Raw genomic sequence first — 17,115 nt, 5'->3', positions numbered from 1 at the left:
CCCCCAACGAGGCACTCCTGGGCACGGTACTTACTTAACGTTACTTGGCCATCACTAATCCGCCTCATTCCCAATTCCCAGCTGCTCTATCTGCCTCATGACTGCCAGGAACGCTGCACACTGAAGGTTAACACGCGATGACTATGTTTACGATATGAGGTGAGCTGTTTTTTCCCCTTTTAATGTAGTTAACGTTATATATTAGGGTCTCTCTAGCTTAGCTACCGCGCGTGTGGAGAGTTCACTGACAGCTGGTGGACGGAAGCACTCAGTCGGCTACTGGCGAGGAATCCAATATCGGACAAGGCTTCCCTCTCGAATATCGATAATTAAACACGTGTCACAGCAGCAAGTCGAACTGTTATCCACACGTTGACTGTGGCAAGTTAAACTTGATGCTGAAATAGTTTAACGTTAGTGCACGTTACGTTTTAGGGGGAGTTAACGATAGCTACCGCTACCTAAAGCTAGCTGACAGCAAATCAGCCTGAAGACGGTGTAGTACATCGCGACGTTCCGACGCTATCTCCCACCTAACGTGTCTGTGCTGTCAGTGAAACGATGGGGTAATATTGTTAAATGAGTGAACATGAGGGAATCGGTAGTAAGCGTTGGTTAGCTGCCGCTGCTGAGAAAGAACGTCCGTGTCCGATAATGGGTTCAACGTGAGGCGTTGGATTTAACGTCTCCACTAACGTTAACCCTTTACGGTTGTTCCGTAAGTGTACGCCTCTCCAGCAGTACACTGAACCAAACGCAAGGACAACCCAACCTTTGGTGGCCAGCTAGCATCAGATGGCTACCGGTAGCTCTGTTGTTGACATTTGCCAAGATAACCCTAACCTACTTTGCCCCCACATCCACGAGCTAGATGAGCCATATGGTGGAGCTGTAAGCATTGATTAGTGTGCGCTGTTCACAAGTGGATTAGCTAACGTCTGTTGGCATAAGCAACTGCACATTGTAGTAGTGTTAGTTTAATGTATATTGGTATATATAACCTGATTTAATGCTATTAAGAGTTCAGTATTTGTCCATTGTAATGAGGTACAGGTTAAGTGAACACAGCACGAGGTATCCAGCGTGCAGCTATATATGCCTCACAGATGATCATTTAGAAAGGAATCGTGTGGCTTGAAACCTTGTTAATTCCCCCCCCCCCCCCCACATTACACTAAATATAACTATTTGAAAAATTGACATCTTAACAGTAGCGCCTGTATGGTTGGAAAAACAGGCCATGCCATATTCTACACCTGTACCAACACCTTTGTTATTAATCATGTATTAAGTAAACAATCATTTGTTTTCTCTCCTGATCAAACCATGTGCTGTGAATAGGAGCCTGCAGTCAGAGCTGGACATCCAGAAGCAGAAGTGAAGGAACTGCCCATCAATGGCCAACCCAACCCCTCTGCTGGATGTGCTGTGAGAGAGAGAAGTGAGAGGACCAGAAAATCTGTCATGGAGGACACTCAGCCCAAACCTGCTACCCCGGAGCCCATCCTTGTACCCAATCCGGCACCCAGTCCAGTTCCCAGTCCAGTACCCAGCCCACTGCGGGACATAATCGCTGTGCCTGCAGCAAACAATGTGGAGGTATAGTATTTTTACTAACAACTGTTCTCTGGTGTAACCTTCTTATATTGTAACAAAACTGATAATGTGTTTATAAGCCTGATATAATGTATTGTTTGTTGATAGGAAAATGACATAGCCTTTGTGTTTTTTTTATATTCACTAAATAAGATATTTTAGGCAACATATAAATGATGTGGCTCTGCTTCTTTAGTCCGCTGTGTTGATTTACTTCTATGTTTTAATATTCTGCTTTATAACCTTGTAATTAGTTATTCGCCTGAGATCATTTGTTCATCATTTATTGCTGTAATTGTAAAAGTCAAAACTGTGAGTTAATGTACCATGACAGTATGATAATGAGGGTGTTCTGGGAGTCACATTTATCAGCAAATTCATATCTTCACCGTATTATTTGCCAAGAAGCAGCCTGTAGCCTGTAATCTGCTGGTATGCTACAGATAGGGCACGATACTAAATAAGGGTTCGGCTATTAAAACGGCTCCAGGGACGTCTACCATTTTCTAATCTTTCCATAAGAAATGCATTCATATTTGTGTCAAAGTGACACCTTTTAATCTGGTGCTTTGCGTAAGACATCCCATTAATGTTGACTGCTCAGCTACTTGTGTAACGCCTGGATATTGATAGAAATGTACTGCATTTAATATTGCTGTGAATAGGCATTTTTAAGGCATTTTCTTACACTAATCTGCATATTAATCCAGCTAGTGAAGTCATGAGTTTAGTTACAGTTATAAAATATTGAAAAAATCCAATTTAGAATTGAGGTTGTTCAGCCAAATATCTCTTTTATCGTGTGTTGCGTCTCCAGATGTGGTGTTAAGGCATCGAACAAAACATTATGTCCACCGGGCAAACATTGACCTCGTGCGTGTTCTGATCCTCCTCCTGCAGCACCTGACTGTGAACCAGATCCAGGTGGTGGTACGGCGCTGCTCCAGTCCAAATGTCACAGAGGAGACCACCTATTTTATTCCTCGGAACCCGGTGGTGGATGCTGGCACGAACACAGACCCGCCGCTGGTCTGCTGCCCCTTGCTCCACCGATTTTGCCCATGTCCACCAAGAGGCCTGCTGGCCTCTCTTATTACCAAAGGTAAAGCAAGTGAGGTCTCACGTTGGCTCAGTGAGTTCCTGCCCAGGACATCTACTGCAGGCCAATCCCTTCTTTCACACTAGACTGTAAAAACTGCCGATATGAGTATCTTGTATACTTTGAACTACTAAAATTGAGCAATGTTGTCGATAAATAAATACATATACACATACTATTTTATTTTATGTTCACATTACAACACGCAGTCACAGAGAAAGGCAGTCAGTCATCAACAAACTGGTAGTATTTATTAAATGACTTAAATGAAGAAGTTTTAGAGGGTAATAACAATGCCTATAGTGACTTCTGACATGACACAGTAGTCTAATGTCAGTCCCCTGTGTCCTCTACAGTCTTTCTGGCAGCTGTGCTCTTTGGCGCGGTGTGGTCCATCACCGAGAACGAGTGTCTTCCAGGGGGAAACCTGTTCGGCATCACAATCCTCTTCATCTGTGCAATCATCGGTGGCAAAGTGGTGGCTCTCATCCGTTTGCCCAAACTTCCACCGTTCCCACCTCTCCTTGGTAAGGCTGATGCGCAGGTGTGTCTGTACAAGCCTTTCTTTTATTTTGGTTACACAGACAATACACCATCTTTCAGGGTCGGTGTTAAAACTGCTTAATGCCCGTCATATGTTTGTTCAGAACAATTAGCCAGATGACACAAAGGCTCACCTGTGGAATCATTATTTAACACTATAGTTCTACTGTTGGAGCCGATTGATCAGTACACAAAGTATTCCAAATGTACAGTACAAAGAATTGTATAAATAAGCAGTATTAGAGCTATAGTTGATTTTAACAACTGCTTTTCAAATGAGACTCAAATCTGAGTTTTATGAATCACAGTTGAAGCACTTAATCTAAACTAAAATGTCTTTGAAAAGCATTCGATTTACAAGCAAATATTAATGTTGTAGCGTAAATACTGCAAGATATTCTCTGTTTATGAATTGACTACAGGTGTATTGCACATTAGCAGCCACGGGCGTATTTATTTGGTGACTTGTAACAAAGTAATCTACAGACTGAGTCATTTCACCTTTGTCATTGATTTTAAAAAAGAACACGAGGTCGAACCAGAGTTCTTGATTAACTGAACAACCATGTTACTCACTTGTTCCGTCCTTGGTTAAGTACACATTAGCTGCTGTTGGTTTGAATTCTGTTTGTCACTTTTAGTATTTTGCTGGTATTTTGTTATCGTATAGCCCACGGTAGATGGAAGTACAGCGTGGTTGTTTCTCTATAAACTTCATCTTCCTGTGTGGTTTTCCCCTCAAAGAGTATTCTTGTCTACCAGTTCAGTGTCTGTTTCTGATAACAATAGTAAAAGGTTGTGGTGAGACCGAAGTCTTCTCTCCCCACTCATTAACAGTGTTAGATATGTTCTTTATGTATTATTTCCCTGTTGCAGTTCATCATTGTTCTTTGATTTAATTTAAAAACTCCTTTGAGAACCCATTTATCATTGATTTATTTATCATAAAGATCTTAAACTCAGCACAATTTTCACTAGTCTCCATAATGTTTTGTAACTTGGCAGGTGACTTTTTAGAGAAGGTTTGGATATTGTTGAAACTCAAGTTATTCGTGTTCTAAAACAGCAATCGCAGTCCTACAGTGGGTCTCAGTGTCTCAGGTGTCCAACATGAGCAGTGTAAGTTCAAACAGCAACAGGTGGTCTTGATTGTTGCTCTGTATGTGTGTGTGAGAGACGGTCCTAAAGGATCATCTGTCCCTCTCTCGCTCCCTCTGCTGTGTTGCAGGTATGCTCCTGATGGGTTTCATGCTGAGAAACATCCCAGTCATAACACAGGCGGTGTACATTGACTTCAGATGGTCTGCGTCACTGAGGAACATCGCTCTGGCTGTCATTCTGGCCAGAGCTGGTCTGGGGTTGGATCCCACGGTACGCTACATACTCCACTATCGAATCACAGGAATGAGGGAAAAACAAGCACATCTGAGCCTTGTAGAAGATGTTACTAGGTTATACAGCAGTGTTAGCAAGTAAATGTCCAGATGTTCCAACCAAGTAATGACTACACGAAAATCCTCTCGCTGTATAAAAGTGAATTGATGACTGTGACTCTGTAATGATGTCTGTGTCGTCAGGCTCTGAGGAAACTGAAATCCGTGTGTTTACGCGTGGCTGCTGGGCCCTGCATTATAGAGGCTTGCACCACAGCCCTGATCTCTCACTTCCTCATGGACTTGCCCTGGGTGTGGGGCTTCATACTCGGGTAAATACAACACTACTTACTCTCCCACTCCATCTCCACTCTTCATTTTCTACTTACAGTATGTCTTGGACAGACAGACAGGCAGACAGGCACAGTTCCCTTTTAAAGAATATATTTCTTTTTTTTCATGAACCAGTAAGAAATATATTCATTATATAAACTTCACCATAATTTTTTTGCAATTTCTTCTTTTTATTAAATGTGGCCGTGAGGATACAGATACGACATGTAGGGAGAAAGAAAGGAGACTGATTTTGACTTGACTAGGTCTCGTTTTTGTGTCAAATTGAAATACAATCAATCATTTTTAATTGACAATTTATTTGCTGTATGAGCAGACGTCTCAGCTGTTTATTACATTCAGTTACTGAATGGAGAGGACATGGATAAGTTAGACTGAAGCCGGGTTCACACTGGGGGCGAAAGCACCGTGACCGCCACGGTTTTCTGAGAAGCGCTGACCGCATGCTTTTGGCGCCCATGTAAACCAATCGGGTTGCTCCTCACAGAATGCAGCACGGAGGTCCGTGTCTAACTCCTGATCACACTGATAAGCTTCTATAAACAATCTATAGGATGTATTTGTAAAATTGTATATAAATGATCTCACTCAGATAAATGCTGAAATAAGCATCCTGTGCTTTTGACTTTCCTCTCCTCTCTTCTGAACAACATACTGTATGAACAAGAAACATGTTCCCACGAAGCAGACAATAGAAAACTGCTCTCCAACAATCACTAGATCATATTACAGCCTCTTATCCTCTCGATCACTTGTTGTCTAACAGGGTTAAAAGATGAGAAAAATGTATTGACTTTTGACAACAAAATGATTCTAGTGATTTGGATTTTTTTGCTCATTTAACACTCCACAATAAGTGCCGTCATATTTGTGCCTTGTCAGCATTCATGTGACGTCGGTAGGTGGAATGGAAAGTGCAACATCAGGTTTTTGACACAGATGTTATCAGTGGATGGGGGCTGATGCAAATATGTTTGTACTTTTCAGAGGGCTGACATTTTCTGTTCATTCTTTGTTTAAAGATTGTTAGCACAATTTTAATTATGATGATTGGAAATTTCTGAATTCTAAAATTCCGTCTGTATTTCAAGCCCAGCCAAATGATTATTATGAGATAATCAAAATCATTGCGATCACATCTCGTCTGCAGTACAAACCACACGTCGTGCTGCAGGAATTCCTCCCTTTTGCATGTCTCCAAGCCTATTTAAAGGCTAATTAACACTAACGTAACGTAACACTAATGCTTTCCTAACTGTATCAAAGGCAATTCTTGTATCTGTTTTCATCTCCTCCAAACTGCAGCTTTGTGTTGGGTGCTGTGTCCCCAGCAGTGGTGGTGCCCTCCATGCTGCTGCTACAGAAGGACGGCTACGGCGTGGAGCAGGGCATCCCCACCCTGCTGATGGCTGCGGGCAGCTTTGACGACGTTCTTGCCATCACAGGGTTCACCACATGCTTGGGCATGGCCTTCGCCACAGGTAAACCAGTGGCTGTTTGTGTTTGCGTGTGTTTTAGAAGTGAAAGGGAAGAAGTTCTGACTTGAAAACACCACATTTACCTCCAGGGGAGTGGCAGACAGTTCAGTGCAGGTCAGCACGGAAAAGTATACGGAGTAAGTAACTTCTATCTGTAGTTTGTCAGGAGCTCAGCAGAGGGTGTGAGTGGGCCGCTTACTCTCATTAAAAAGGTTTTTTGTGCCGAGTCACAGTGCATTTTGTCTGTCATTACTCCAGTTTAGCACAGTGTAGAGCCTCTATGGGGCTATACTACACAACATAACACCATCAATGATTACCCTGCTATTGTCATGAATGGTAATTGTCTACACACTTTTAGGACTATTAGTTCAGTTTATTCTATTTATTTTTTTCTGCTGATCCTTTTAGGCTCCACTTGGTTCAACCTCCTGAGAGGTGTACTGGAGGTGGGCGGTGGGACCATTGTTGGGATTGTTCTTGGCTTCCTCATCCAGTACTTTCCTAGTGTTGACCAGGTAGGCATGCTCTTGCACACATTACTATATTGCTCAGTCATCCTGACACCACTTGACACCACATTCTGTGTGCGAAACATCTTGGGAAGAGCCAAGAAAGGCTAGTTTGAAAAATCAGTGAAGTGTTCCACTTAAAATGATAAACACTTAAGACTTTTTATGAGAGCACTTTGGATTCATCTAAGTGGGGAAGTATTCAGGGATAACATTGGAGGAGATGTTTTTGTGGGTCACAGATTTCCTTATATAACAGAAATGACTTCACTATCTCAACTCCATCAATGTGTTTTAATAGCCTGTCAGACTTCTGTTTGAATCCGTGTTTGTTAAATACACGTAAACTACATTTAGAGATAAAACACTGGTATAAAACATCATGAACTACCTAGGCCTAGTATCTGCCGACACCTTACAAGTGTTACATAGGGCATTCTGTATTTATAGATTTAGGTATATTACAGTGTTCTATATTAAATTATTGACTGTCTTTTTCACGTAGAAACACTTGGTCATGAAGCGATCCTTCTTGGTGCTGGGTCTGTCCGTCTTCGCCGTGTTCGGCAGCAGTGTGGCCGGCTTTCCCGGCTCCGGAGGCCTCTGCACCCTGGTGTTGGCCTTCCTGGCTGGACTCGGCTGGGGGTCAGAAAAGGTAACAGCGTATGCAATGCCATACATGTAGTACATAGATAATATTTGTCAGCTCTCTGCTCACAATAATCCACCTTTTTAGAGCTTTTGGCAAGAGAAGTACGGTATATTTCACAATTATTGAATTTATCAAGCATATACTTTTGAACAACCTACTGGGTTGTACAGTAAGTCCTTCATTGTCTACACTACTGCATGTCACAGATGTAATCTTCCTAAAAAATGTCTGTGTTCTGTCTGTCTAAAGGCCCGTGTGGAGGAAGTGGTGGGGTGGGCGTGGGACGTGTTTCAGCCACTACTCTTCGGACTTATAGGAGCAGAAATTCGAGTCTCTGAGTTGGAGGGACTCACAGTTGGTAAAACGACCACACACACACACACAAAATAACAAATTCAGGTGACTGCTTTTACTGTGAGAGATTCAAATGTGGTATGGATGTAAATCGAGTATATTTCCATAGGCAAAAAGAGGCCCCAGGAGATTTAAGCTCTCTGTCTGTGTCCAGTAAATACAAAAACCTGATTCTGCATTTGCACTCATGCACTGTGTACTTCCATAGACATTCCCATATGAGAGTTTCCTGGGAAATTTCTCCCCAAAAAAATCAATCTTATTCAAGTATATAAAATATATTTTGATGTTCTGCAAGTAGCAGCTGACCACAACACTGACTCTAAATTGCTGTACTGTCCAATTTATGACAATAAAACTCTTACTGTTCTGACAATATTGTAAATGTAATATAATATCTTTAACAAGTTTAACAGTGTTTATTTTCTGTTACTGTACTCTAACAGGTACTATTGTTGTGCTTCAAAATGATGGCAATCTATTTCTACAATTGTTTTTGTTGTTATTTTCAAACAAAGGCCACATGCATATCTCCTCCACACTCTTGGTTTTATTTCCTTGTATTTTACACTATAAAATGAGTCTGCAGTGTAAGAGGACATGCGGTAGCTATATGAGTACATTCAGCCCCTCCTTGCCCACAGCAGTTAAGGGGAAGTGCTGGTGATGTAGTAATTGTTGTTTTTTTGTATCGCAGTATAACCAATATAGTGTAACACCTCTGTATGACTGTGTGTTTTAGGTCTGGGTATAGCCACGCTGCTCATTGCCCTGCTGGTTCGATTACTGTTCACCTTTGTGTGTGTGTTGTGTGCGGGCTTTAACATGCGGGAGAAAGTGTTCATAGCCCTAGCGTGGATGCCTAAAGCCACAGTGCAGGTATGTCAGCGGTACACTCATGTTCCTGAGAAATAGACGCTCTGCTCCGTTTAGGATTTTTACAGTAAATCATTTTGGTTGTACATAAAAATACGCACACTCAAATGTTTTTTCTTACTATCCTATCATTGCGAGTGAGTAAAGAATAAACCCTCGTGTCCTTTTCCTCATCAGGCAGCGATAGGCTCCACAGCTTTAGACATGGCCAGGGCGAAGGGGGACAAGGAGCTGCAGAAGTACAGCATGAAAGTGCTGACTGTGGCTGTGCTGGCCATCCTCCTCACAGCGCCTGTAGGAGCTCTCATCATAGGGCTCGCTGGACCTCGCCTCTTACAGAAACCAAAGAACTCTGCCTGTGGTGAGCGAGTCAAACAAAATTTATCAGCCGTTTTCTTAGGTAGGTAAAGTCCTACATTCAACATTTCAACTCAGCTCAACACCCCCCCCCCCCCCCCGCTGTGTTTAAATAGTGAATATGCTTTTCCCTTCCTCACCTTTGTGATATTCCTCACCTTTGTGATAGATGCATCCACTCAGAAATGGATTTGCATAGTTATAGGTTGCTTCTGTTTACCCCGTCAGTTATGCCCTCAAGTCTTTTACATTCACACAACACCGGCATTGTTTCCATTGTAGTTTAGTACACGGTGCAAAAGTGCAACTCAAGGTTGCACACCGTTGTATGTTTCCTACTGAATCTGACTAGCATGTCATCGGGCCTTAACCGAAGCGTTTCTCATGACTTTTTCCTCCCTCTGTCTCCTCTCCATCTTTCCTAGGTACTCCAGCAGGAGACGACGAGGACAATGAAACTCCCGTCACCTATGAGAGCACACTCTGACATCACCTGTCTTCGTCTAGTAAGCGAGGACATTCAAAGAGACTTCCGAGGTGCTTACACACTTGGGATATCTGAGCTTTCCTTCAGCCACCGAGTGGCCGCTTCAGTCTCTCTATCTGCCGGTCAGCTCCTGATGTTTGGCGTGCTGCAGGAACACATGAATCACTCTGTATTTATAGCCTGTGGTGCTTTCCAGGCCTCGGGCTCCAAACAAATGACCCACACGGTCACGCTGTATGACAGCATGCAAGAGGCGCTTTTGGTCCCAAATTCCCTTTGAATCAGCTATATTAGTGTGAAGTATGAATATGTTTTACATTTTTGTAAAGGTGGATATTTTCAGTGAATCCACCTTTTTGCCCATTTTTATGACAGCGTCTCCGTTAACTCTTTACTGTATTTGGACTTGAACAGGTAGTAATGATGTTTTTGTACTAGACGCTGTTTCCTTTGAAAGGCTGCACCTTTGAATGCACCGACGGTAGCAATATTTTATTGTTTTAAATTAGACCACAAAGTTGACACACAAGTCTTTAGGTGTTCAGTACTCGGTACGATGTTTGTATTTGTTTTAATTAAATGTGTATTAGCTGCGTCTTGGTGATGAGAAGGGTTTCTGTAGTTAACAAATACTCAGGAGAAAAATAATTCACACCACTTTCCTTTGGTTTACACAGTCTGCTAAATCTACCGAAATCTGCTACAATCACCATGTCGACTGATTATATTCAAAACACTCATGTAAACCAACTGTTGATTGTAAGGGGAAGTTGATTTCACATTTGACTTTTTTTTTATTGCAGAAGTATGCAGTGTAACTTTGATGTTTGAATTTATTTACATTGCCTCATTGTGTATTAGTATTGACTATTTATGATAAAACAGAATTGAGCATTAGTTTTTTACCAAATATTCTTTAAATGATGAAATATACCAAGATCTGTTCTTCTCTTGCATTTTGAATACAATTTAAGTTGTGTAGTGACAAGATAATAGCTTAAATTCTTACTATGCAAAATATTTGTACAGTTAGACTTAATGTGTGCTTTATTATGTCCTTAATTTAAGTCACTGTCCCTTTAAGTTTGGGCTTCCAATCTGTTTGCTTTCTACCCGCGCTAGCAGCCTGGGTCTAGGGATGGCTCAGTTGGTCCAGACTGAAATCTCTAAACCACAATGGATTGGATTGTCATGAAATGTGGCGCAGATATCCACGCTGTCCAGAGGAACAATCCCACTGACTTAAGTTGTCTCCATCACCACCATGAACTTCACATGTGTGGTAACGATTAACACTCCTGCAGAAATATGACCCTGAATGCAAGTTCTACCTGAACAAATGAGTAGACGATTCGATCGTGATTAGTACTGTTACCTCATCACTCATTTCAAATAATTTCAGCTCAAGGTGTCAAAATGTTACCCAGTCGTAATATTGAAAGAAGAGAATGAAGCTACAGTTCTGTTTGCCAAAAACTGTTTGAGTTTAACATCCCGACTGTTGCTTTTTACAAATTAAACAGAGTAGTCGATGCAAGCCATCAACTTACAAAAGTTCACAAAGACAGACATTCATAGGCATCATTGTTAAAGTACAGATCTGACGATACAAGCCGTTCATGTATAAAATAATGCTGATGAATCGAGGAGGAACATTCCAGCAGGTCGTCGACGATGCACAGCTATTGTGACAATACAGAAGCAAGAAGAGAAGAAACGGTACAGAGCTAAAGTCTGATGCTGCAGAAGTTACTTTGTGAAACCTCAACACCGTACTGAGGTTGAAACTGTACGACTGGATATTACTAAACGGTGTAGTGGTTTGAAATGTTTGGAGGCAACAGAGTTGAAAACAAAATTGAGAAAAATGTTTAAAGGCTATGAACAAATAAATATTTGACCATTTCCCATAAACACAATAACTTAGTAGAGAATAAATCACACCCTGAAAGAGTGAACAGCATGTTGATATTTGGCACACAGACAAAATCAAACCTAAGAATCGTCCAAAATGAAGACTTACAGTACAAAATGTTGGTTACGGGTTGGACTACTATCAAGTATTTCATTTTAAACAACCCAAAAAAAAAAAAAAAAACAGTTACTCTGATGGGTTCAGAATATTTAAAGTCATAAGATCATCGCATTTATGTTTCAAGCTTTCCTCTCAAAGTGGTCCCGATGATTTGTAATTGATTCCAAAAAGAGTGAGACATGACTACAGTTTAACTTGGTCATATAAAAAGGCTGCCCTGTTAAAGTAAAAGTAAACCATGAACAAAGGCCCCAAAAAGAAACAGAAAAAAAAGCTTCCTTGCTGCTTGATATCATTACAGAACCTACAATACCGTTTTCACACAATACAACTGGAATTTTATATTTGTAGGTGTTTTAGGACCACTTCAAATAAAGACTCTGGTCGTCCGCATTTCTGAGCAACTTAAACACAACACCAAGACCAAGACTTTTGTTAACAACAAAAGACAGAAAACTAGCTGTGAACTATGAAAACCAAAGACTGGGGAGGTGAGAGGAAAACTCCCATCAGCGGCCAATTATAGTATCATCTTCTTCTTGAGTATGAGCGGTCCCACGTTGTCTCCAGTTAGCTCGTTGTGCTTTAAGTGCGACATGTCACACACAGGAAACTAGAACAGGGAACAACCTAATATTAGCTGATAGGCACGATTCAGACACATTGAGCTCCTTCTTATCCTGACTGTAAAAAGAAATGCCTACATTTATAAATGACTGGGTTCAGTAATAAAAGTACAACTTATTGATCAGATATGTAGCAAATGAAAAATGACTGCCAGTGTACCGTTACCATGAACGGGGATATCCCCATGCATAGAGAAGAGGTACAACTTACCGTTTTGGAGCGCCAACAGCGACAGTAACACACCCTTGGGCTCTTCAGGTCCTCGATGTCTATCTCGTTGACCACTTTCGGGTTCTCTTTCTGGATCTTCAGGTTGATCAGACTGTCTTTCTGCTTCTTCTTCTTAGGCATGAACGGGCGAATGGTCAGATAGCCCAGCAGAGCCAGGATACCCAGGAGAGGCAGCAACCGGAGCCACTCGGACACTACAGACACACCACAGACATCTGAGCAAACAAGAACTACAGCGTGGACACTGGCACACCTTGTGGGACTACAATATAAACTGAAACCAGCGTTTGCTTCAGGTTGAAATGCTGTTGAGGGGACAGAAGCTCTAAAGACCAGACGCCTCAATTCAGGGCAGAAACGATCAGTTGATTAATCAACTTGTCAACTGACATAATTTAATCACCAACTATTTTGTTGTGTATTTGTGGAAACCCTTTGTACAGTCCACATGGAGAGGACGGACAAATGAAGTGAGGATTAAGCACAGTTATGTAATTTTGCTGTTAGCGATGCGTTACACCCCACCTCCAGGAACTTTTCATAATACTCTTATGGCAATTAAAATACTTTCCGTAAAAGGATTTGATGCCTAATGGGACGTCACTAATCCTTAATCTCTTTAAGGAATTATATATCACATGTAGGAGCGCTTGATGAGTCGCCCATCTTCTAATCTGCACTGACTGACTAAACTCATTTTTGACACAAAACACAACTTCAGAGACAAGTTTTAACATCTGGCAACATCTTAAATCAAAGCAGACATATCCGGCTCATTTTCAGGTTTATACATGTCTTTTTGGTTTCTACTAGAACATGATTTCAAGATTAATGACTCACTAGCTGCGTTCCAAATCACCGCATACTTTCTCTTTTTACTTTTAGTACAGCGGCTGCTCTGACAGAAGTACTTACTGGTGCATGCTGGCTTGCATACTGCAAAGTGTGACCAATGTAGTAGAACATCCTGGTATTTTTTGGCATACTGCATTTGTCATATAATGCATTGGGACATACTAAATCTTTTTTTCTGGCATTCTATATAGTATGTTAGTATGGGTTATTATATTGAGTATGGTAATATGGATTATTATATTTAGTATGGTAGTGTGGACCCTGACGGCTCGATTTAAAGGCACAGTGTCTGAATACGACCTGTGTGCATATCTCTGGATGATTTGGATTGAGCATTTTGATACGTTCACAGTATTTATACAGCACCTAGACCTGCTTTATTTTACATTTAAGAAAATCTCACTTTCTACATGTGACTTGTATAAGACTTTCACAAGCCTAATCAATTAGTACTAATTAACTCAATCACTGAAATCTTCCATCTGTTGCGTTTCATCTGTGTTTTTGCTACTCAAATGGTTGTCGCTTGTCAATTGTCACATGGAGCATTTCAGCAACGCAGGGCTAGCTCAGCTTTTCTATACATTTTGGGGCTATTTTTAGGCTAAATGTGATACTTTGCACAGATCTGTGTTGGCTGTAAGGTCAAATTGAAGTGGAAAATCTGCTTCAAGACGGACTTTCACTTAGGTTTTCTAAACCACTATTCTTTACTTCCTTCATTTAAACTGCACACCTGCGCTTAACTAGAAGCGGAGCACATTTGTTCTTCAGAGTATGATTCAGTCTCGTTGTTAAAGAGTTGCAAATAACCAACAGCTCATGATGTTGTCCAGTAGAGGCTTTCTGAGAACACAGTTTAGTTTCAAAAGAATATCAAAGTTTGCCATGCTTCAGTTTAGAAGAGCAACTAATGTTTATTGTTTTTATATATTTGATTAATCATTTCATCTGTGAAAACACCAGAAAACAGTCCACGCCCAAAGAGACATGCCAGGTTGGTAAATCTACTATAATGTGATTTAAGAATAAAGCAGCAAGTTCTCACATTGGAGAGGCTGGAACCATTACAGGTTAAATCATTAGTAGATTCATCGGCTAAGAGCTGCAACTCTGCTTTAACTAATGTGATTACATGAACATGTTCTCATCTGCAGGGACCATGAGAATGAAGTCACAGTTGTCAAACAATGAACTTGAAGTAGTTTGTATGTTCCCTTCTAGTCTAGGACTACCTGTGCATCCTTTGATGGCATGAACTGGTTACATATTGCGATAAACAGCAGAGGACAGGTTGCAGCTTGTAAAGATGCTACACTAAAGTGTATCAACATTCAACCACAAAATCAAACTTAATTGTGTCGAGTATTGCTTTACAAGTTAACGTCATTACTGAGTTTACGTGGTTCCAAAAACAGAACAAACTAAACGACGATAAAGAGTTTTATTGGAGCCAAAGCAGCCCTCGATGACGTGTTGAAGGACAGTCCTAATTACAGCGCAGGCTAGCGTTAGCTAAAGTAAGTTTGCACTGTGCCTGAAAAAGTGAGGTGAGAAGTCATCTTCACTTGACAGTCAGAAGTTGACACACAGCTACAGTTAATTACCTGTCAACCTCGCAAATCCGCCGATCGTCTCCGGAAGCGGAAGCTTCTTGAGGTAGGCTGGGAGCTGGACTTTTATTATCCTTGACACAGATTCTAAACCCATCTTGAAAAGCTCAATGTTGCAGGTTTTGTGTTTGACTTCAGTAGTTCCTGGGGCTCGTTTGTGTCACTGCGTTCATTTCTGAGCGCAGCTTGTCACCGGTACGTAAAACTCACACCGTGACACCGGTTGAAACACGGAAACGTCCGGAGAAGTTATGCGTTGAAATGTTAGTGAATATACGTAACGACGACCTGTGACGCTGGAGTGTGTGACCAATCAACGTTGGAGGAGTTGGTGGCTCATGATTGGACAACTTGAATTCAGCTTGAATGAGGTGGTTTCTGTCTACTTCAAGTGCTCCTCGTGAAGTTCGTTTTTATACACACGTAGATAATGTTTAATAAATAAAGCAACCTTTGAAAAAATCTGTTTGTGACATCAGATGGTAATATAATTATACATATCTCTCTCTCTCTCTCTCATACATTGTGAACATTTTGGGCACTGGTCCATCATCTGGATGCGCTAGACAAATAGTTTGTAAGAGAGACATGTTCTCAAGTATGTACAATTGCACCTTGCAGCAGTTATGGTTTTAGAGTCAAAATTCCTGTTTTTTAAATAGCATTTGAAAGATGCACAGCCTCATGGGACAACCAGTTATACTGTATGTAATCAATGTTATGGTGTTGTGAGTAAGTCTGCAACACAACAATTGTAGATTTGCTTTTGATAAAACTAAATATCCAATGAAAAGAAAAAGGAAAAACTCAGTATATTCCCGCTGTTCAACCTCGAGGAACAAGGAGATGACAAACCAGCCACGCTAAGCTTAAGAAACAGGACCTGGGACTCCATGAATTTCCGGAATAAATTGATAAAGAAATACATTTTACCATTTTGCTTATGGGTAGTGAAGCAGGCTTCTCACATTTTCACAAATTTGCAATACCCTAACAGAAAAATGCTTCCATAACAAGTAAAGGTCAGGTCACATCTTCACAGTCAATTCCTTAAACAAATATTTACAAACAAAATGTAGCTCTGTGCATTTAAAAGTAACTTTGTAACTCACTCAGGTTATAATCGCTCAACATGTTATATATGTTGTTGGTAGGTACGGCAATGCATTGTTTTCTAGAAGTATTGGTAAAAGTTGAATCTACATGAGTTACCATTGAATACATTTAGTGAAGTAAAAACTGCAAAATTGCCCCGTGATGGAGGAATAAAATCTATTTACAGTAAATACAGTATCAAACACTGACTCAATAATTGTAAATACAGCTTATGTGGCCAAATAGTTTCCTGACAAACTCTAGAGAACCCTCTTCACTTGTAAAACTCTCGAATATTACATGTATAGCTTAATCACAAGAGGAGGTAACATACAAAGTGACAGTTACTCTTCAATTAATCTGTCATATAGGCTCATTTAATGTATCCAAATTAACGTGATGTGTTTCATTATATCTCTACGGTAAAACTGTATATTTCATTTTTGATATAAAGATAAATGAAAAGGACATAAGTATTATTTTAATTAAACAAGACAAAGTATAATTTACAACAACTATGGTCGAGTGTGTTAATTATTTTTGAACCCATCACATGCTGCCTGGTGTAAGTACTCCTTCAACATATTTACAAAAAAGGAATATCTTAAAATGAATGACTAAATATATTTCATTAAAATGTACAACAGGCTGTTGAAAGCTCCAATAAAGTAAGTGGTCGTTGCAGTTTTTTAATGACTTAAAAACTGTTGTCAATACCAAGAATAAACTTTCAACTAAATTTTCATTTTTTTGCTTATGGCAATCGAGGTGACATTTAACCTACTAAAATGATCCATGTGGTTAAAGCGACCTCTAGTGCTAGCAGGTTTCACGTACCCTGTTAAGAACTACACTACCCAGAATGCATTGTGAATTGAAGCAGACAACTAATTTGCCTGGAAAATAATGCGATTCCTGTGTCTGTTTTATACCCCATATTAAAAACTCATAGATTAATCCATCAGCAGGCAATTACCA

At 40.5% G+C, this 17,115-nt stretch overlaps 2 protein-coding genes across 3 annotated transcripts; one reads left to right on the top strand and one right to left on the bottom strand.

The window, feature by feature from the left end:
• Positions 1 to 5: 5 nt before the first annotated feature.
• LOC142949542 (sodium/hydrogen exchanger 9B2) lies at positions 6 to 10,578 on the top strand. Of its 2 annotated transcripts, none has more exons than XM_076091246.1 (13): positions 6 to 159; positions 1,342 to 1,599; positions 2,497 to 2,698; positions 3,052 to 3,222; positions 4,467 to 4,609; positions 4,816 to 4,943; positions 6,271 to 6,446; positions 6,855 to 6,961; positions 7,461 to 7,610; positions 7,857 to 7,965; positions 8,704 to 8,840; positions 9,015 to 9,198; positions 9,620 to 10,578. In XM_076091246.1, the coding sequence occupies exons 2-13, from the start codon at positions 1,465 to 1,467 to the stop codon at positions 9,679 to 9,681; spliced, it is 1,704 nt and encodes a 567-aa protein (XP_075947361.1). In that variant the 5' UTR covers positions 6 to 159; positions 1,342 to 1,464; the 3' UTR covers positions 9,682 to 10,578. The 2 variants fall into 2 exon arrangements, with proteins under 2 accessions (XP_075947361.1, XP_075947360.1); XM_076091245.1 differs by lacking the exon at positions 6 to 159 and adding an exon at positions 754 to 891.
• A 563-nt stretch (positions 10,579 to 11,141) lies between these two features.
• Positions 11,142 to 15,301, bottom strand: cisd2 (CDGSH iron sulfur domain 2). The gene is made up of 3 exons (XM_076091247.1): positions 15,037 to 15,301; positions 12,554 to 12,768; positions 11,142 to 12,329 (listed from the first exon to the last, which is right to left on the bottom strand). The coding sequence occupies exons 1-3, from the start codon at positions 15,137 to 15,139 to the stop codon at positions 12,237 to 12,239; spliced, it is 411 nt and encodes a 136-aa protein (XP_075947362.1). The 5' UTR covers positions 15,140 to 15,301; the 3' UTR covers positions 11,142 to 12,236.
• Between the last annotated feature and the right edge of the window lie 1,814 nt (positions 15,302 to 17,115).

Source organism: Anarhichas minor, unplaced genomic scaffold (assembly GCF_050575085.1).
Source record: "Anarhichas minor isolate MPS153535 unplaced genomic scaffold, ASM5057508v1 ptg000014l, whole genome shotgun sequence".
NCBI classification, from domain to species: Eukaryota; Metazoa; Chordata; class Actinopteri; order Perciformes; family Anarhichadidae; genus Anarhichas; species Anarhichas minor.
Note: the sequence above shows the minus strand (reverse complement) of the source record. Positions and strands in the feature narration are given on the sequence as shown.

Bases quoted from the DNA above. Each gene is read 5' to 3' on its own strand.
- LOC142949542 (XM_076091245.1), top strand. From the start codon at position 796: ATGGCTACCGGTAGCTCTGTTGTTGACATTTGCCAAGATAACCCTAAC. The intron at 1,600-2,496 runs GTATAGTATTTT...CTCCTCCTGCAG, and splicing joins CTGCAGCAAACAATGTGGAG to CACCTGACTGTGAACCAGAT. The intron at 6,447-6,854 runs GTAAACCAGTGG...TGATCCTTTTAG, and splicing joins GGGCATGGCCTTCGCCACAG to GCTCCACTTGGTTCAACCTC.
- cisd2 (XM_076091247.1), bottom strand. From the start codon at position 15,139: ATGGGTTTAGAATCTGTGTCAAGGATAATAAAAGTCCAGCTCCCAGCC. The intron at 12,769-15,036 runs GTAATTAACTGT...GTGTGTCTGTAG, and splicing joins CGGATTTGCGAGGTTGACAG to TGTCCGAGTGGCTCCGGTTG. The intron at 12,330-12,553 runs GTAAGTTGTACC...TCCCTGTTCTAG, and splicing joins GCTGTTGGCGCTCCAAAACG to TTTCCTGTGTGTGACATGTC.